Source organism: Nerophis ophidion, linkage group LG16 (genome assembly GCF_033978795.1).
Source record: "Nerophis ophidion isolate RoL-2023_Sa linkage group LG16, RoL_Noph_v1.0, whole genome shotgun sequence".
Classification (NCBI taxonomy): Eukaryota; Metazoa; Chordata; class Actinopteri; order Syngnathiformes; family Syngnathidae; genus Nerophis; species Nerophis ophidion.
In genome coordinates this window covers 6,792,584-6,814,007 of record NC_084626.1, presented here as the reverse complement: position 1 = coordinate 6,814,007, position 21,424 = coordinate 6,792,584, and the positions used below count along the sequence as shown (strand labels likewise).

General features: G+C 38.4%; 1 protein-coding gene across 4 annotated transcripts in view; it reads left to right on the top strand.

Moving 5' to 3' along the window:
- Positions 1–21,366, top strand: part of cpne5b (copine Vb) — a 437,932-nt gene extending 416,566 nt beyond the window's left edge. For all 4 annotated transcript variants that reach the window (XM_061922666.1, XM_061922665.1, XM_061922667.1 and 1 more), the window contains 3 exons: positions 13,436–13,493; positions 13,888–13,961; positions 18,788–21,366. In XM_061922666.1, coding sequence (XP_061778650.1) covers positions 13,436–13,493; positions 13,888–13,961; positions 18,788–18,979 — 324 coding nt within the window. In that variant the 3' untranslated portion in view covers positions 18,980–21,366. The remainder of the gene's footprint in view (positions 1–13,435; positions 13,494–13,887; positions 13,962–18,787) is intronic.
- The last annotated feature ends 58 nt before the right edge of the window (positions 21,367–21,424 follow it).

Sequence of the window (21,424 nt, the reverse complement as noted above, 5' to 3'; positions counted from 1 at the left end):
ATGTGACTATTCAATAGAAATTACATGTATAATGTGGCGTCTATCAATTGATTTGACTGATTTTTGCGACAGTTAATATCAAACCTTCAGCTGCCACACTCCCCCATGCAAACACACACACACACACACACGCACACACACACACACACACACACAGAAACAGCCATCCAAACACATCCTGACATGTCACCACTTTCCAAACTTTTGTACCAAACACATCTCTTAATATTACAAATAAAATCAGGGTGGTTATAATAAGTGAAACAAAGTTTTATCTACGGAAGAAGAAGCTGTTGTAGCGTGCGTACACGTACGGAATATGTACTGTATTGTGCAATCTACTAATAATGGCGTGGCGCAGTGGAAGAGTGGCCGTGCGCAACCCAAGGGTCCCTGGTTCAATCCCCACCTAGTACCAACCTCGTCACGTCAGTTGTGTACTGAGCAAGGCACTTCACCCTTGCTCCTGATTTGTGTGTGTGAATGGGTAAATGTGGAAGTAGTGTCAAAGCGCTTTGAGTACCTTGAAGGTGGAAAAGCGCTATACAAGTACAACCCATTTATCATTTATTTAAAAGTTTCAATCAATCAAAACTAGATCACCATGACTACACACAGTGCCTGGATTAATACAACCTTTTATAAATGATAAATGGGTTATACTTGTATAGCGCTTTTCTACCTTCAAGGTACTCAAAGCGCTTGGACACTACTTCCACATTTACCCATTCACACACACGTTTACACACTGATGGAGGGAGCTGCCATGCAAGGCGCTAACCAGTACCCATCAGGAACAAGGGTGGAGTGTCTTGCTCAAGGACACAACGGACGTGACGAGGTTGGTACTAGGTGGGGATTGAATCAAGGACCCTCGGGTTGCGCACGGCCACTCTTCCACTGCGCCACGCCGTCCCCAAATATATCTTGGGTTTTTCGTCATGGATTTCAATGACATTCACAAGTTTTTGTAAAACACTATGTGCCCTTTCCATATTTTCACACTAGTAGGACAATACAATAGCTGACTGCTAACAGCAATATAGCGCTCCTGTATGTAAAAAAAAAACGCCATGGGTGGAGCTGCACCTGTAAATCCACTGTAATGATACCAAGTACAAGAGCGCATCAAGTCGGTACTACTATTATTACATCAATATTTTTAATGAACATAATTTATTTTTATTTTTTCTAATTCATAGTATGTTTTTAAACTTGAGGAGTTAAATGATGACCAATAACTAATATGTTAATAATATAATGTTAATATAATAATATCAGTAACTACTTGATATTGGATCGATACCCAAATTTGTGGTATCATCCAAAACCAATGTTAAGTATAAGGGCTGCGAATCTTTGGGTGTCCCACGATTCGATTCAATATCCATTCCTGGGGTCACGATTCGATAATATATCAATTTTTTCGATTCAACGCGATTTTCGATTCAAAAACGATATTTTTCCGATTCAAAAGGATTCTGTATTCATTCCATACATAGGATTTTAGCAGGATCTACCCCAGTCTGCTTTTATAATTGTAAAGGAATAGGTTTTATCAATTGATTGCAATGAACCAAAAATATGACTTATTTTATCTTTGTGAAAACATTGGACACATTGTGTTGTCAAGCTTATGAGATGCGATGCAAGTGTAAGGCACTGTGACACTATTGTTCTTTTTTTTTTTATATAACTATCTAATGATAATGTCAATGAGGGATTTTTAATCACTACTATGCTGAAATTATAACTAATATTTATACTGTTGTTGATAATATACATTTTTGTTTCACTACTTTTGGTTTGTTCTGTGTCGTGTTTGTGTCTCCTCTCAATTGCTCTGTTTATTGCAGTTCTGAGTGTTACTGGGTCAGGTTTGGTTTTGGAATTGGATTGCATTGTTATGGTATTGTTGTGTATTGTTTTGTTGGATTGATTAAAAAAAAATGGATTAAAAAAATTGATTTAAAAAAAAATTTGAATCGATTCTGAATCGCACAACGTGAGAATCGCGATTCGTATTCGATTCGATTTTTTCCCACACCCCTATAAAGTATCTGTGGATGGGGACGTGGTTATTTAGAGTCGTTGTGTGCACAGTTGTGCACTGCACTTTTTAAAGTAGATATCATTGTCACATATGCATGATTGATTGATTGATTGATTGAAACTTTTATTAGTAGATTGCACATATTCCGTACAATTGACCACTAAATGGTAACACCGCAATAAGTCTTTCGACTTATATACTATCAGCATAATACAGTCATCACACAAGTTAATCATCAAAGTATATGCATTGAATTATTTACAATCCGGGGGGTGGGATGAGAAGCTTTGGTTGATATCAGTACTTCAGTCATCAACAATTGCATCAACAGAGAAATGGACACTGAAACAGTGTAGGTGTGACTTAGTAGGATATGTACAGCGAGCAGAGAACATAGTGAGTTCAGATAGCATAAGAACAAGTACATACCTTAGAAATACTTTCGATTATTAACATTAGGTTATTTACAATCCGGGGAGATGGGATGTGAATGTAGGAGGATAAAGGGTTGAAGTTGCCTGGAGGTGTTGTGCTGGTGCATGTACAGTAGATGGCAGTATTGTCCTGTTTAAGAGTGTCACATGCTGTTTACGGCAGACAAACTGACTTACGGTAGAGTGGTAGACATAAACGTGACTGCTGTTGTTGTGTGTTGTTACTGCGCTGAGAGGACGTTAGTGAAACTGCCTAACAATAAACCCGCATACAAAAACAAGAACTCGCCCTCGATCTTTCTCCAGTTATAACGTCATTAGGCAGACACACTCTCAGACACGTCACTCAGGTCCTCGTGAAGCTGGAAAGGGCGTGGCCTCCAGCTCCGCCTGAATTTTGGGAGATTTTCGGGAGAAAAATTGTCCCGGAAGGGTTTTCGGGAGAGGCGCTGAATTTCGGGAGAGTTGGCAAGTATGCCTTAAAATAAGTATATTCTCACTAATAACAAGTGCACATTTCTTAGTAGAAAAAAGATTAGACCTTTTCGCTCGATATGTTGAAAAATATTCTTAAATTAATTAAATACTAGTGCCATTTTCTTGACATAATGATATGCGCGCGGCATCATGACTTTTTTTTCATGCTTGAAGTAAAAAATTATTACTTTAAAAAAGTAGTTTTACACTTATGAATGTTAATGACACAGCTTTGCATTGGTTGATATTCTAGTTTCAAGCATATTTTACTCAATATAGGTCATAAAATCCCAGCAACAAGCTGTAATATCTTACTGAGATCATTTGGAACAAAACCCTTGAAACAAGTAAAATACTGTAACATAAAATCTGCTTAGTGAGACGAATTATCTTATCAGACAGAAAATAAGCAAATATCACCCTTATTTGAGATATTTAATCTCACTTAGATTTCAGTTTTTGCAGTGTAAAGTTGAATGCAATTCATTCTGTGACACTGGTTGACTTACATATTGTTTTCATTTCAAAACAATGTAATGTAAAGACTGTCAATATCAAAATGTTTTTAAATAAAAACAATTTAATGGGCTGTTTGCAACATTTATACAAATGCCTAGAGAGCACCAATTTCCATTGTTTTGTTTGTTTGTGCATTAGCTTTGGGTGTTGTTAGCTAATGATCGCAATTTGCATAATTAGGATTAGCTGTCATTTAATATGTATTCTATCATAACAAAAACACGATTGCAAAATGTTCTTCACTTCTCTTCGACTGCTTTTTTTTTGTGAGCACGCGCTCCCTGCGCATACGTGCTGACGAGACTGTGTGACCGGTCATTTTATTTGGTTCTGTAAAATATTTATTCCATAAACTATGTATTTGTGAAAAATATTGACACATTTAAAACAAATGTTAAACCAGTAATAGTAACTAACATAAGCTGGCCAATGGTGTTCTTTTTATATAAACCCCAAAACCAGTGAAGTTGGCACGTTGTGTAAATGGTAAATAAAAACAGAAGACAATGATTTCCAAATCCTTTTTAACTTATATTCAATTGGATGGACTGCAAAGACAAGATATTTAACGTTCGAACTGGAAGACAAGTTTTTGCAAATATAAGCTCGTTTGGAATTTGATGCTTTCAAAAAAGCTGGCACAAGTTGCAAAAAAGACCGAGAAAGTTGAGGAATGCCAATCAAACACTTTTTTTGGAACATCCCACAGATGAACACGTTAATTGGGAACAGGTGGGTGCCATGATTTGGTATAAAAAACAGCTTCCATGAAATGCTCAGTCATTCACAAACAAGGATGGGGCGAGGGTCACCACTTTGTGAACAAATGAGTGAGCAAATAGTCCAACAGTGAGCTATTGCAAGGAACTTGGGGATTTCACCATCTACGGTCCGTAATATCATCAAAAGGTTCATAGAATCTGGAGAAATCACTGCATGTCAGCAATGATATTACGGACCTTCGACCCCTCAGGTGGTACTGCATCAATTGAATATAAATTGAATATTCTGTTTTTATTTCCAAATTACACAACTTTACGGGTTTTGTATTCGCTTTGAAAATTGTAATTGAGGAAGTAACAAACAGCCCCATTTAACATCTACTTTGGATAGAAGCTAATCGCTATACAGCATAGAATGTTAAATGAAATAAAATTAAATAAAACAAATCACACTTTGTAAACATCTGCCAGGCGTAAGCTGCCTTGTTTTTATTAATTGTATTTTTTATTTATTTAATTATTGTTTGTAATCGTGTATCTTTTTAAATAAACAAAAAATAGGATAACTGAATATCCATCCATCCATTTCCTACCGCTTATTCCCTTCAGAGTCGCGAGGGGCGCTGGAGCCACCTCATCGCATGGCATATATGAATATATTTATTTAAAATACTAACAATGCACAAAAATATTAAGATTATTTGAGTCAGGTTGATGCAATATTTACTAAGAGTGTTGAAAAAAAGTGATATGATCTGAAATGTTTTTTTTAACAACAGACATAGTAAACTAGCAGATGCAGGGAACAAGAGCTCCAAATTCCGAAATACACAATAGAATTGAATGTAAAGCACATCTTATTCACATGACACATTAATAATCAGGCTTATTTATACACACACTCACACATAAAACAATAAAATATAAGTTACCTTTATAAGGGCTATGAAATTGTATGCTTTCTGATGCTTACTGTCAGGTTCAAACACTGATGACATCTATTAAACAAGACAAGAAGCAAATAATTAAACAGAGACAGGATTCAATTTGGCTCAATTGAGGAGAAACGTGTCGACCTGTAACCTCTTATAGTGTCAACCACGCTCTGGCGAAAGATTGTACGCCACCTCTTTTTATTTGGACTTTCCCTGTTTACATAACAACAGCTGTTTCTAAAGGAATAGGGCAGTTGTTCTTAACCTTGTTGGAGGTACGGAACCCCACCAGTTTCATATGCGCATTCACCGAACCCTTCTTTAGTAAAATATATATATATTTTTTTTTTTCATATTCAAGAAAAAGCTATATGTTTTTTTTACTGGTGCACAAAAAGAACCATGCATGAACATCACCTTTTTCAAAGAACAAAACCAACACAGTGCATGAACTCACTCCGATTGAAATAAGTGGAAAAACGTATTTGGTTGTTACCATCCATCCATCCATTTTCTACCGCTTATTCCCTTTTTGGGGTTGCGGGGGGGCTGGCGCCTATCTCATATACAATCGGGCGGAAGGCGGGGTACACCCTGGACAAGTCGCCACCTCATCGCAGGGCCAACACAGATAGACAGACAACATTCACACTCACATTCACACACTAGGGCCAATTTAGTGTTGCCAATCAACCTATCCCCAGGTGCATGTCTTTGGAAGTGGGAGGAAGCCGGAGTACCCGGAGGGAAGCCACGCGTTCACGGGGAGAACATGCAAACTCCACACAGAAAGATCCCGGGCCTGGATTTGAACCCAGGACTGCAGGAACTTCGTATTGTGAGGCAGACGCACTAACCCCTCTGCCACCGTGAAGCCCTGGTTGTTACCATTTAGTGGTCAATTGTACAGAATATGTACTGTACTGTGTAAACTGTACTGTTTCATATAATGTATTCTCTTCCTTTTCAATCTGCTAGTAAAAGTTGGAAAATTAGAGGGAACATTGTTTGGGGGTATCCATAATACGCTGGTAGGGAGAACTTTTTATTTACACGATAAGTCGAATGTGTCTTTACCTCCGTGGCGGAGGCTCCGCCGAACCCCTGAAGCCGACTCACTGAACCTTTAAGGTTCGATCGAACCCAGGTTAAGAACCACTGGAATAGGCGGTATGTAAACAGCCATTGTTTTCTGGCACATTACCAAAAAAGAAAAAGATGCCTCGGGCTTGGGCTGGTCCTGGATTGAGCTTGGGCAAGTCTTGGATCACGGTAGATAACCCTTCTCACGTCTCCTCCCATCGTACACCATGGAATTTTCCAAGCCTTTGGCTTGTTGCAACAAAGACAGTCTCTTGTCTGTTCATTGGGAACTCAGAGAACGGAAAGTGTTTTGATAATTAACATACAATTTTTCTGACACTTATTATTTTTGTTTAGTTGTTCAACTTTTATTTTGGATCATGTATTGTGGCTTGGGAGCGGCTGGATGGAGGATGGATGCTGTATTTTCTGAACTTGGCTCGTCCTCCCACTCCCTCTTCTCCCAGCTCACAAAAGCTTCACGTGCAACATTTTTATCGCATTTTTATTTTATTTTATTCCGAAAGTCTCTCTGCGTGGACTCTGACCTGCTCCTTGGCCGAACCATCACATCAAGATCTCGAGGAAAACAGCCTTAGCCTTAGCTTTAGCCTTGGTTCATTTTGACAATGGGCCACTTCATTTTATCTCCTCCTGCTTGCTGATAACAAACATTTGTTGAGCAAATGCTCATGCCAAGGACTAGGTTTGTACGGTATACCGGTACTAGTAAGGTACCGCAAAACTAATGAATCATAATCGGTACTGTACCGCCTGTAAAAAGGACTGGGTCTCTCTTTTATTAACAGGCATGTCGGCGCGCTGTCGTCATGTCGTGACATTGCTGGTTTTATTAGCGAAGGAGCATGTTCGGCAACGCACAACCACGGAGTACTTACAAACAGACAGAAAAGGGGGAATTGAGGCGTTTTGGCTTGAGAACTAACAATAAAGGTGAAGCTTAACACTGAATCGCTGCTTAGCTTTGATACATGGCTAGCTAGCTAGCAGCTAACGGCAGTGTTTTAGCTACTTCTAAATCACTAATCTTCGCCTCCATGGCCACAAATAAAGAAAGTTTCTTACAAGTATCATCACTGCAGGAGGAGAAGTAGCTAAATATGCTTCACTTCACACCGTAGGAGGATACCATAGCTTGCCGCTAACAGCAAGCTAGCGCTCCTGAATGTAAACAAACACCTGACATACACTTTAATAATACCAAGCACAAGAGTGTATACTACTATGATTACATCGATATTTTTCACAATTACAAAATGTTTTCTCGTTTTTTTTCTAATTCTTATGTTTATAAATTCATGAATTACGTTTCAGGACACATGAGGATTTAAATTATGACCAATGTATGATCCTGTAACTACTTGGTATTGGATTGATACCTAAATTTGTGGTATCATCCAAAACTTATGTAAAGTATCCAAACTACAGAAGAATATGTGATAACAGAAATGTAGATGAAACAGAAAATAACCGGATGTTATCAGTAAATGAACCAGTAGATTAGTAATCCATTTTTTTTTACAGCTTGGCCTTTATAATGTTGACAAAATAATAGAATGAGAAATTACACAATATGTTACTGCATAGGTCACAAGTGAAAGAAAGTTTCATTTACGGAAGAAGAAGCTGTTGTAGCGTGCACACACATACTACATCTGTCAAACCACGGTGAGGGAAGTCCTGTCTTATGTTGAAAATCTAATCCTCCTCTCGTTTCAGGCCCCTTGCCCTTCCTCCTGTGTCGCTGGTCTGATGTCTCTCCTGATTGTCTGATTTGTGCCCACCTGTGTCACCCTCCCTCTTGTGTATATAGTCCTCGGTCTTCCCCTGTCTTGTTGCCAGAGTATATGGTCTCGTCGTGTACCTCCAGCCGTCTTCCACAGTCTTGTCCCGCGTTATTAGGGGTTGCCTCGCCTTATTCCTTGATTTCTTTGTACCCTCTAAGACAGGGGCCGGGAACATTTTTGGCTGAGAGAGCCATGAAAGCCAAGTATTTTAAAATGTATTTCGATTGGAGCCATATAATATTTTTTAACACTGAATACAACTAAATGCATGCATTTTTAAATAAGACCAACATTTTTAGAGTACAACAAGTTTCTTATTATTTTTAATAACATTTTTATTCTGAAGCTAACTAATAATAAATATAATACTTCTTACCATTAATGCGACTTCTCGAAGAGGTGCGGTAGAAAACGGACAGATGGATTAAAATCCATGAGAATGTTGTATATTTTGACACTGTGATTACCAGCTGAATTATTCATTACTTATCGTGTTGAGCAGTGTCGGATAAGATTTATCTGAAAGCCAGATTCAGTCATCAAATGAGCCACATCTGGCTCGAGAGCCATAGGTTCCCTACACCTGCTCTAAGAGGAAAGTGATTCTGATTTGCTAAAGTTTTTTTGGTCAGTTTTTTGAGCTAGTTTCATGGTGCTCAGCCTTCCTTTTTTCCCTCCTTTTGGAGGACTTTAATTTGTAGTTTTCTTTGCTCTTTATAGCTTCTTGTCTCATCCTTTCCAGGAGCGATTTTCGTTTTGTATAGCCAATTTTAGATTGTTGATTTTTGTTATTAGATCAGTGTAGAATTTGTATTGCCTTTTTCCTCCCTATGGAGTGATTGTCCGTTTTATGTCCTGTGCTACACTTCTTTTTGTACTCTAGTACAGTGGTCCCAACCACCGCCACGGCCCGATTGGTACCGGGCCGCAGAATAATTTTTTAACCATTTTTATTATAAAAAAAATAATAATAATAAAAAAAAAAATTTTTCATTAAATCAACTTAAAAAACACGATATACACTTACAATTAGTGCACAAACCACAAAAACCTCCCTTTTTCATGACAAAACCGTCCCTTTTTCATGACAAAGAAAGAAAAGAAAAAAAAGGATTCCCAACCCCCCCCCCCCCCTCCCCCCCCACCCCCCCCACCCCCACCCCCCTCAAAATCAACCCCCCCAATCGACCCCCCCCCACCACCACCGGGCCGCGGGACAAATTATCAAGCGCTGAGCGTTCCGCGGATACAAAAAGGTTGCGGACCACTGCTCTAGTGTATCAAGTATAGAGTTGGTAGCCATTTGTTTAATCACTCTGTCTAAAGAGTGTTCTAAGAAACTGTTTAAATAAAGCCTGTGTTTCCAACCTATATTCAGTTGAATTTGCTACAAAGACAACATATTTGATGTTCAAACTGATAAACATGTATTTTTTTTGCAAATAATCATTACTTTAGAATTTGATGCCAGCAACACGTGACAAAGAAGTTTGGAAAGGTGGCAATAAATACTGATAAAGTTGAAGAATGCTCATCAAACACTTATTTGGAACATCCCACAGGTGTCTAGACTAATTGGAAACAGTTGGGTGGCATGATTGGGTATAAAAGCAGCTTGCATGAAATGCTAAGTAATTCACAAACAAGGATGGGGTTAGAGTCACCACTTTGTAAGCAAATTGTCGAACAGTTTTAGAACAACATTTCTCAACGAGCTATTGCAAGGAATTTAGGGAATTTACCATCTACGGTCTTTAAAATCAACAAAAAGTTCAGAGAACCTGGAGAAATCACTGCACTTAAGTGATGATATTACGGACTTTTGATCCCTCAGGTGGGTGCCATGATTGGGTATAAAAACAGCTTCCCAAAAAATGCTCAGTCTTTCACAAGAAAGGATGGGGTGAGGTACACCCCTTTGTTCACAACTGCGTGAGAAAATAGTGAAACAGTTTAAGAACAATGTTTCTCAAAGTGCAAATGCAAGAAATTTAGGGATTTCAACATCTACGGTCCATAATATCATCAAAAGATTCAGAGAATCTGGAGAAATCACTCGCTTACAACGTAAGCGGCATGGCCGGAAACCGACATTGAATGACTGTGACCTTTGATCCCTCGGACATCAATCTCTAAAGGATATCACCACATGGGCTAAGGAACACTTCAGAAAACCGCTGTCACTAAATACAAATCGTCACTACATCTGTAATTGCAAGTTAAAGCTCTACTATGCAACGCGAAAGCCATTTATCAACAACATCCAGAAACTCCTCCGGCTTCTCTGGGCCAGAGATCATTTAAGATGGACTGATGCAAAGTGGAAAAGTGTTCTGTGGTCTGATGAGTCCACATTTCAAATTGTTTTTGGAAATATTCAACAGCGTGTCATCCGGACCAAAGGGGAAGTGAACCATCCAGACTGTTATCGACGCAAAGTTCAAAAGCCAGCATCTGTGATGGTATGGGGGTGCATTAGTGTCCAAGGCATGGGTAACTTACACATATGTGAAGGCACCATTAATGCTGAAAGGTACATACAGGTTTTGGAACAACATATGCTGATATCCAAGCGCCGTCTTTTTCATGGACGCCCCTGCTTATTTCAGCAAGACAATGCCGAACCACATTCAGCACGTGTTACAACAGCGTGGCTTCGCAAAAAAAGAGTGCGGGTACTTTCCTGGCCCGCCTACAGTCTAGGCTTGTCTCCCATCGAAAATGTATGCCGCATTATGAAGCGTAAAATACGACAGCGGAGGCCCTGGACTGTTGAACGATTGAAACTCTACATAAAACAAGAATGGGAAAGAATTCCACTTTCAAAGCTTCAACAATTAGTTTCCTCAGTTCCCAAACATTTATTGAGTGTTGTTAAAAGAAAAGGTGATGTAACACAGTGGTGAACATGCCCTTTCCCAACTACTTTGGCACGTGTTGCAGCCATGAAATTCTAAGTTAATTATTATTTGCAAAAAATAAAAATAAAGTTTGTGAGTTTGAACATCAAATAGTTTGTCTTTGTAGCGCATTCAATATAATATGAGCTGTAAAGGATTTGCAAATCATTGTATTCCGTTTATATTTTCATCTAACACAATTTCCCAACTCATATGGAAACGAGGGGTTGTACTTACTCCTAAAAGACAAGTTGTCTAGTATGTTCGCTATTTTATTTATCCAATCCAATCCAATCCACTTTATTTGTATAGCACATTTAATCAACATAAATGTTTCCAAAGTGCTGCACAACAATTCTAAAAAGAATAATCAAATATCCTTAGCTACACCAATAACTTAATAAAAAATAAAACCAATACAAAAATAAAAAAATATATGATTAAAAACGATCTTAAAGGGTAAAACCAATTAAAACAATAAATAGAAATCAAAAACAAAAAACAGAAAACACAGAAGACCACACAACTCACATATAGTTGAAAGCCAAGGAATAAAAGTGGGTCTTAAGACGAGACTTAAAACACTCCACTGTGGGAGCAGTTCTAACATGGAGGGGCAGAGTGTTCCAGAGCGTTCCAGAGCTTAGGGCCGACCACAGAGAAGTATGAGGGGCCGTTAGGGACATTATTCAGAAGTACCTCTTACATACACTGCTGAAATGCTCTCACATAAACAACTGAAATGTTTTTCTCTCACATACACTACTGAAACACTCTTATACACGCCACTGAAATGCTCTCACATAAACAACTGAAATCTTTTTCTCACACACACACTACTGAAACACTCTTATACATATGTGAGAGCATTTCAGTAGTGTATATAAGAGTGTTTCAGTAGTGTGTGTGAGAGAAAAACATTTCAGTTGTTTCTGTGAGAGCATTTCAGTAGTGTAAGTAAGAGGTAATTCTGAATAATGTCCCTAACTGCCCCACATAGAGAAGGCCCTGTCTCCCCTGGTTTTAAGTCTGGTCTTTGGCACCACAAGCTCGAGCTGGCTATCGGACCTCAGAAAGCACGGAGGAGTGTAAATTTGGGTGAAGTCCGAGATATAATGAAGTGCCAGTCCATGTAAAGCTTTAAAAACAAACACCAATGGTTTAAAATCAATTCTAAAATGAAGAGGGATCCATTGACTTGTTTGTCCAGTTTAAAATCACTGTCTATACTAGGGGTAGGGAACCTATGGCTCGCGAGCCATATGTGGCTCTTTTGATGACTGCATCTGGCTCTCGGATAAATTTGAGCTGACATTGCTTAACTTGATACTGTAAGTAATGAATGATTCCACTTGCAATCACGGTGTTAAAAATAACGTTCAAAATATAAAACATTCTCATGCATTTTTAATCCATCCATCCGTTTTCTACCGCAGTTGTTCAAGAAGTTGCGTTAATGGTAAGAAGTTATTTATTTATTATTGGTTATTTTGGGGCTTGCCCCCCTGGGGGTTCTTTAGACCACCAAGCACCAACATGATAGCCTGTTTCAGGGTTAAAATATTGTTTTATTTTTCAATAAGTCTTTCAGTCGCTTTCCAGCAATTGTATTTTTCTCTTTTGTTCTCTCTCGCACTCTGGCTCCAACCCCAACCCTGTCTCTCCTCCTGGCTGCTGCTTATAACAGAGCGACAGGTGATTAGATAACAAGGCTCAGGTGGACCATCTACGCACCTGTCGCTGATTTCAAGGCCGGTCCTGGCACACCCCAATTCGCTGCAGGCCCGCAGACCACGCCCCCTCCACAGTTAGCTTCAGAATAACAATGTTATTACAAAGAATAGGAGACGTATTATACTCTAGAAATGTTGGTCTTGCTTAAAAATGCACGCGTTTAGTTAGGTTTAATGTTAAGAAAAATATTATATGGCTTTTACGGAAATACATTTTAAAATATTTGGCTTTTTGGCTCGCTCAGCCAAAAACGTTCCCGACCCCTGGTCTATACTGACGCCAAGGACAAAAAAAGTTATTGGATTGCAACAAGAAACATAAGTTTAATGTACCGTAAGTGTTTCTGTTAAAATATATCCAATATTGCCAATATTGTCCCCTTTATTTAGACAAGTATCGAAATACATTTTGGTACCGGGACCAAACTATTGGTATCAGGACAACACTACCAGGGAGTATTCAACAGACATCAAATTGAATTCCCGACATAAAACAAGTGGGAACGGGGAATGTTTCCACTGCTGCATCTTACTTTCTCACTTTGCTTGTCTGATTCCATGCAAAAAATGTTTTTCTTCTTTTCTGTCCAAGTCCTGCGGGACTTAAAGGTCATTGGGCGAGTTAAAGAGCGATACAGAGCATTAGCGGGGCTCTTTCGTGCACAGTTGAGCATGTAACTGCGCCGTTGTGGCAATGTCGCCAACACTGGAAAGGTCTCAAAGTGTACACGTGCACGTGTTTTTAATTGCTCTCCTCTGATTGGTCCGCAGGGCGCCAAGCTTCCAATGTCCATTATCATCGTTGGAGTGGGTCAGGCGGAATTTGACGGTATGCTGACTTTCTTTGCTGCAGTGATAAACATTCATCACCCTTGTAATTGTAGGCAGCAGAATCGCGACTTTGCAGAAGTGGCAGAAGCTGCGGGGGGTTTGACTTATTTTGGGACTTTTATCATGCCTGTTTAACTGATAAACATACCGCATGAGGTGGTAATTCACATTTGTAATTACAACTCATTATTGCCTGGTTGTACAATGGCTCCAGTAATTACTGGGTCTGCAGTCTTCCGAGGGACAGACTGTGGAGGGCAGATGCTATATTAAGAACACATTTGTTCATTAAGGCCGCCGAGCAGAGGCGGTCTCACGTCATCGGTCCTTTTGTGATGTAGACGAGGTAATAACGCCTGGCTTTGCTCTTTGGCTGTCATGTGTCTCCCCAGCTATGGTAGAGTTGGATGGCGACGACATCCGGGTCTCCTCCCGAGGGAAACTGGCCGAGAGAGACATTGTCCAGGTAACGGCTCGTGATATTCAGTCCAGCTTTGGGTCCAGGGTAATGTTGAAGGTCACAACGTTCAGCTAAGGGAAATATTTATTGCCGCATAATTGTTTCTCAACCGTTTGTGTGCACGTTTGTCTCCTTTTACCATACGACAGGGGTCTGCAACCCACAATGTTGAGAGAGCCTATCGGACCAAAAATATAAAACAAAATCTGTCTGGAGCCGAAAAAAATTAAAAGCATTATGAAGGCAACACATGATATAAGTGTCTATATTAAATACATTAGCCTACTATCAAAATTGGTTTAAATCTTTTATATACATCTTATAATGAAAGCAACACATGATGTAAGTGTTTATAATAGCTATATTGGCCTAGTATCAAAATTACTTTAAAAGTTTTCTATAAATGTTATAATGAAGGCAACACCTGATGTAAGTGTCTATATTAGCTATATTAGCCTAGTATCAAAATTACTTTAAAAAAGTCGTATATATGTGTTGTGATGAAGGCAACACATGATGTAAGTGTCTATATTAGCTGTATTAGTCTACTACCAAAATTACTTTAAAAGTCTTATATAAGTGTTATAATGTAGGCAACACATGATGCAAGTGTCTGTTCTAGCTATATTAGCCTTCTGTCAAAATGACTTTAAAAGTCTTATATAAGTGTTATAATGAAGGCAACACATGATGTAAAGTGTCTATATTAGCTATATTAGTCTACTATCAAAATCACTTTAAAAGTCTTATATAAGTGTAAAAATGAAGGCAACACATGATGCAAGTGTCTGTTCTAGCTATATTAGCCTTCTATCAAAATTACTTTCAAAGTCTTATATAAGTGTTATAATGAAGGCAACACCTGATGTAAGTGTCTATATTAGCTATATTAGCCTAGTATCAAAATTACTTTTAAAAAGTCGTATATATGTGTTGTGATGAAGGCAACACATGATGTGTCTATATTAGCTGTATTAGTCTACTATCAAAATTACTTTAAAAGTCTTATCAATCAATCAATCAATCAATGTTTACTTATATAGCCCTAAATCACTAGTGTCTCAAAGGGCTGCACAAACCACCACAACATCCTCGGTAGGCCCACATAATATACGTGTTGTAATGAAGGCAACACATGATGTAAATGTCTATGTTAGCTATATTAGCCTATTGTCAAAATTACTTTAAAAGTCTTATATAAGGGTTATAATAAAGGCAACACATGATGTGTCTATTTTAGCTATATTAGCCTACTATCAAAACCACTTTAAAAGTCTTATATAAGTGTTATAATGAAGGCAACACATGATGTAAGTGTCTATATTAGCTACATCAGCCTGCTATGAAAATTACTTTAAAAGTCTTACATACATTTTATAATGAAGGCAACACATGATGTAAGTGTCTATGTTAGCTAAATTAGCCTACTATCAAAATTACTTTAAAAGCTTTTACCGTATTTCCTTGAATAGCCGCCGAGGCGCTATTTAATTTAAAACCTCTTCTCACTCCTGCGCTTATTCATAGCATGCGGAAAAAGTAAGCAGGTGCTAATAACTTTGAAACCTTTTCTCAACCCTGTGCTTATCAATGGCATGCAGTATTTAACTAAGTATGAAAATTTAGAAAGTAATTAAAAATAAATTCTGCGTCGCGGCCTGGTGGTTGGAGACCGCTGATCTACAACGTGTCATTGCATTCACTTTTATACCATGTTACCTGAGTGCTGGCCAGACGCATGCATTTCACTGTTTCTCAAATGAGATTGCAATGCATACTTGCTCAACAGCTATACCTTTTACACTGATGGTTGTGAAATAACCGACTTTAACACTCTTAATAATGTGTGCCACACTCTGTGAACCCACACCAAACACATTTCTGGAGAACATTGGCTCTGTAACACATTATAAACGCAACATAAGAATTCCCCATAATGCTGTGCATCCATGACTCTTGGCTATATTATACACGCGCATGTGTAGCGCATATTATTAAGAGTGTTAAAGTTGTTTTATATCACAACCATTAGTGTGATCTGTATGGCTGTGGAACAAGACCCCTGGTTTACACATATTAAAAGCAAACACAGATTCCTCTGCCATTTTGATAAAGATGATGGGGAAGGGTTACACGTGACGTCACGTATTTGCCCCAACAGTAAAAGTAAGCATGCGCTAATAAGTTTGGGGAGCAAGTTTCATCCGGCAGCAATTCAAAGCAGGCGCTTATTACATGCCTGGGGGCAATTCAAGGAAATACAGTATAAGTTTTATAATGAAGGCAAAACATTATATAAGTGTCTTTATTAGCTAAATTAGCCTACAATCAAAATTACTTTGAAAGTCTTATATACGTGTTATAAAGAAGGCAACACATGATGTGTCTTTATTAATTATATTAGCCTACTATCAAAAATAACTTAACAATTCTTATATAAGTGTTATAATTAAGGCAACACGTGATGTGTCTATATTAGCCTACTATCAAAATTACTTTAAAGGTCTTATATCAGTGTTATAATGAAGGCAACACATGGTGTAAGTGTCTATATTAGCTATTTTAGTCTACTATCAAAATGACTTTAAAAGTCTCATATACGTCTTATAATGAAGGCAACACATCATGTAAGTGTCTATATTAGCTATTTTAGTCTACTAAATTACTTAGTCTTTCTAAATTACTTTTTTTGTTATCTGTGAAATAGCAACAAGTGGATTACGATAAAATTAAACATTTTACCTAAGATGCTGAAAGTTAATCACCAAATAATGGCAAAAATAAATATGTTTACATATATTATAAGGCACAAATATATACCAATACGACATGTTTATTAACATGCCGTATTTCCTTGAATTGCCGCTGGGCATGTAACATGCGCCAGCCTTGAATTACTGCCGTGTCAAACTCGCTCCCCAATTTTATTAGCACATGCTTACTTTTACCGCCGGGTCAAATTTGTGATATCACAAGAGACGCTTCCCCTGTCATCTTATTCAAAATGTCGGAGGAGTTTTTTTTGCTTATACTGTGTGTAAACCAGGGGTCTTGTTCCACAGCCATACAGAGCACACTGATGGTTGTGATATAAAACAAGTTTAACACTCTTACTAATATGCGCCACACTCTGTGAACCCACACCAAACAAGAATGACAAACACATTTCGGGAGAACATCGGCTGTGTAACACATTATAAATGCAACATAACATTTACCCAGAATGCCATGCATCCATGACTCTTGGCTATATTATACACCCCGCTAGCACCAAACCCCCCCCCCCCCCCTCTCCGTGCGTCGGTTGAGGTGGGCGGGGTTTGGGGCGCGTGTATAATATAGCCAAGAGTCATGGATGCATGGCATTCTGGGTAAATGTCATGTTGCGTTTATAATGTGTTACAGAGCCGATGTGTTTGTCATTCTTGTTTGGTGTGGGTTCACAGAGTGTGGTGCATATTAGTAAGGGTGTTAAAGTTTTTTGTATCACAACCATCAGTGTAAAAGGTATGGCTGTTGAGCAAGTATGCATTGCGAAATGCATGCAACCGGCCGGCACGCGGATAGAATGGTGCAAAAGGGGGCGCGATGATAAATTGTAGAGCAATGGTCCTCGACCACCTGGCCGCGGCCGCAGAAAAAGTTTTTCTTAAATTTTATTTTTATCGCACTCAATTTTTTATTGCATGCCATTGGTAAGCGCAGGGGTGAGAAGAGGTTTTAAAATTATTAGCGCCTGCTTACTTCTACCGCATGCTAATTGGGTGAGAAGAGGTTTTTAAATTATTAGCGCCTGCTTACTTTTACCGCATGCCTTGAATTAGCGCAGGGGTGAGAAGAGGTTTTAAATTAATTAGCGCCCCGGCGGCTATTCAAGGAAATACAGTACCTTAATTGTTTCCAAACGGTGTTTGTAACAAGGCAGTAAAACAGCTGTTCAAACAAAACAGAAGTATGGACCACAATGGAAACAAGCCTTCTGGCTTTTTGTGCCATCCATTTGCTTTTTCAAAGCATTAAATGGATTCAATTATTTAAAATGTCAATAAACTTCTCAATCAATCAAAGAAAGTCATAGTCATGGAACCACTAGCTGCGCAAGCTAGCCCTCCGTTTGTATACAAGTGAGGTTTGCATGACTTAAAATCACAGCCCAGTTACGACAGTTCAAATAATCACAGTCAGTCTTAATAAAATACAATAAGCTTTTTTTGGTGGAAAACATTTTTTTAAGAAATTTAAGATTCCAATTGTCAGTCAGTCTTAATAAAATACAATAAGCTTTTTTTGGTTTAAAACATTTTTTTTAAGATCAAGATTCCAATTGCTTTTTTGTTATCAATGAAATAGCAACAGGTATATTGCAATCAATTTTAACATTTCAACAAAGATGCTCAAAATGAACCACCATTACCGTACTTTCCTTACCGGTATACTTCATAATTCCACCAAGTAAGCTGTTTGGAATTTGCCCAATTCCTGTCGTTTTTCCCAAGTGTGACATCAGCGGCTAACTCCATATGTGGTCAAGTCCACATCATGGTCGATATCGATAAGCACCTATTTTTTTGTCTGGCACATGCATGTTCTGCCGTATCCATAAATCAGCTGCACTGTTTTATAAGCCGCAGGGTTCAAACTGTACGAAAAAAAATAGGGTAGTTAAAAATGACCATCAGAACTCCTAACGTGACACTTTCTCTGACTGTGTGTCGCTCAGAACCCCCGATAATTATAAATTAAAAGAAGGATTCTTTTATTTAAATCAAAACACGCAAATTTCATGACTGCATTGTTTTGTTTTTGCTACTATCCCTTCTCCTCCTCCTCAGTTTGTTCCCTTCAGAGACTACATGGACCGGACAGGTAACCACGTGTTGAGCATGGCCCGCCTGGCGAAAGACGTGCTGGCCGAGATCCCGGACCAGTTCATTTCTTACATGAAGAGCCGGGGCATTAAACCCAACCCCGCCCCGCCTCCCTACACGCCCCCCGGACACACACACCACCACACACACATCTGACGGCGCATCTTCATCAGGTTGCTTTCTCTTGTTGAGAGGCTGCAAACTTTCCAGGACCCGACGGCAAAAAGCCCTTTTTTTTTTTTAATCAAAACTGCGGCGTAGACTGTTTTGCGTCTCAAAAGGGCAACAGGTTATTTATTTTTTTCCTGGGGGTGGGGGGACAAAAATCTTGTTGTGGTTGAAACCCGTGCCTGTCTGTGGTCGTTTCTGGAAAAGGTTTCAAGTGAACTGTGACCTGAAGCTCTGCCCTGTCAGTCATCAGTCTGGCCACTCGCTGATCTTTTCAGGCGCTTTTTCCCGTCTGGAACAAGTTTTTATATCTGGAGACGATCTCCATGTTGACGGGGGGAAAATTCACAGTTTTAGTTCTGGAAACATCAGTCAGGTATTTAACGGCATCAGTTTCTAAGAGCACTCCACATCTTTGATTCTCAAGTATTTTTCAGAGTGGCATGGGTATTTAATAAGACTGTTTAAAAAGCATCGTCTATTTTTGTTTGATTGCATATAAAAACAATAGTTGCCCATTTCAACTTCACAGATAACTATATTTTATCAAAATCTAATTTACTTAAACTAGTCGAACATATTAAGAGTATTTCTATAGTTTTTACAGTTTTCTTTCAAAATCCCGCAATTTTTATGCCAATTGTATGACTTATTTCTGGAAACGATCCATTGGAAGTTTGGCTTGGGAAATATTGAAAGTTGGACACCTTCCATGGGTATTAATCAGACTGGTTTACTTTTTTAATTATTTTTATTTCAGTCTCTCCGGTATATTTTGCTGCCTTTTTTTTGCCTGAATTTGCAGCAGATTTTTCAGAAAGTTATTGCAAAAATTGAGGCTTCTTGAATTTAAATTTGTTGTCGACCTTGCCGTGACGCTCGGGGTCGCATGACGGCGATATGTTTTGGCGTGTTCCAAAGATTCAGAAAGCCGAGGAGACAACATGCAGGTCAAAGGCATTTATTGGTGTTAGGGTAGGGGTATCCAAACTATGGCCCGCCAGTATCTTCAATTTGTCACAAGTTCAATAAGGAATCTGGCTTTCAATTAATTTTAAAAGTCAATTTATATGCTGCTGTTTTGTCACAATCTTGTGGGTAATTCAGGCTCATGAACAAGTACAGCATTTACTTAGCCAACCCAACGCAAACAACCTTCCCTAGTCATGGTACAAAAAAAAAATTCGATTCATTTTATAAGTCCATTTATATGCTGCTGTTTTGTCAAAATCTTGTGGGTAATTCAGGCTCATTACCGAGTACAGCATTTACTTAGCTAACCCAATGCAAACAATCTTCGCTAATCATGGTGCAAAAAAAATTCAATTCATTTTAAAAGTCCATTTATATGCTGCTGTTTTGTCAAAATCTTGTGGGTAATTCAGGCTCATTACCGAGTACAGCATTTACTTAGCTAACCCAATGCAAACAACCTTCCCTAGTCATGGTGCAAAAAAAAAAGTTCAATTCATTTTAAAAGTCCATTTATATGCTGCTGTTTTGTCAAAATCTTGTGGGTAATTCAGGCTCATTACAGAGTATAGCATTTACTTAGCTAACCCAATGCAAAAAACCTTCCCCAGTCATTGTGCAAAAATAAAAATAAAATCTATTCATTTTAGAAGTCCATTTATATCCTGCTGTTTTGTCACAATGTTGTGGGTAATTCAGGCTCATTACCAAGTACAGCATTTACTTAGCTAACACAATGCAAACAACCATCCGTAGTCATGGTGCAAAATATATATATATATATATATATATATATATACATATATATTCATTTTAAAATTCCATTTATATGCTGCTGTTTAGTCACAATGTTGTGGGTAATTCAGGCTCATTACGGAGTGCAGCATTTACTTAGCTAACCCAATGCAAACAACCGTCCCTAGTCATGGTGCAAAAAAAAAATCCAATTCATTTTAAAAGTCCATTTATATGCTGATGTTTTGTCACAATTTTGTGGGTAATTCAGGCTCAAGAACAAGTACAGCATTTAGTTGGCTAACCCAATGCAAAAAACCTTCCAACTTTCCCTAGTCATTGTGCAAAAAAAAAAAAAAAAATTCAATTCCTTTTAGAAGTCCATTTATATGCTGCTGTTTTGTCACAATCTTGTGGGTAATTCAGACTCATCACCAAGTACAGCATTTACTTAGCTAACTCAAAGCAAACAACCTTCTTTTAAAATTCCATTTATATGCTGCTGTTTAGTCACAATGTTGTGGGTAATTCAGGCTCATTACAGAGTGCCGCATTTACTTAGCTAACCCAATGCAAACAACCGTCCTTAGTCATGGTGCAAAAAAAAAATCAAATTCATTTTCAAAGTCCATTTATATGCTGATGTTTTGTCACAATTGTGTGGGTAATTCAGGCTCATAAACAAGTACAGCATTTACTTAGCTAACCCATGCAAACAACCTCCTA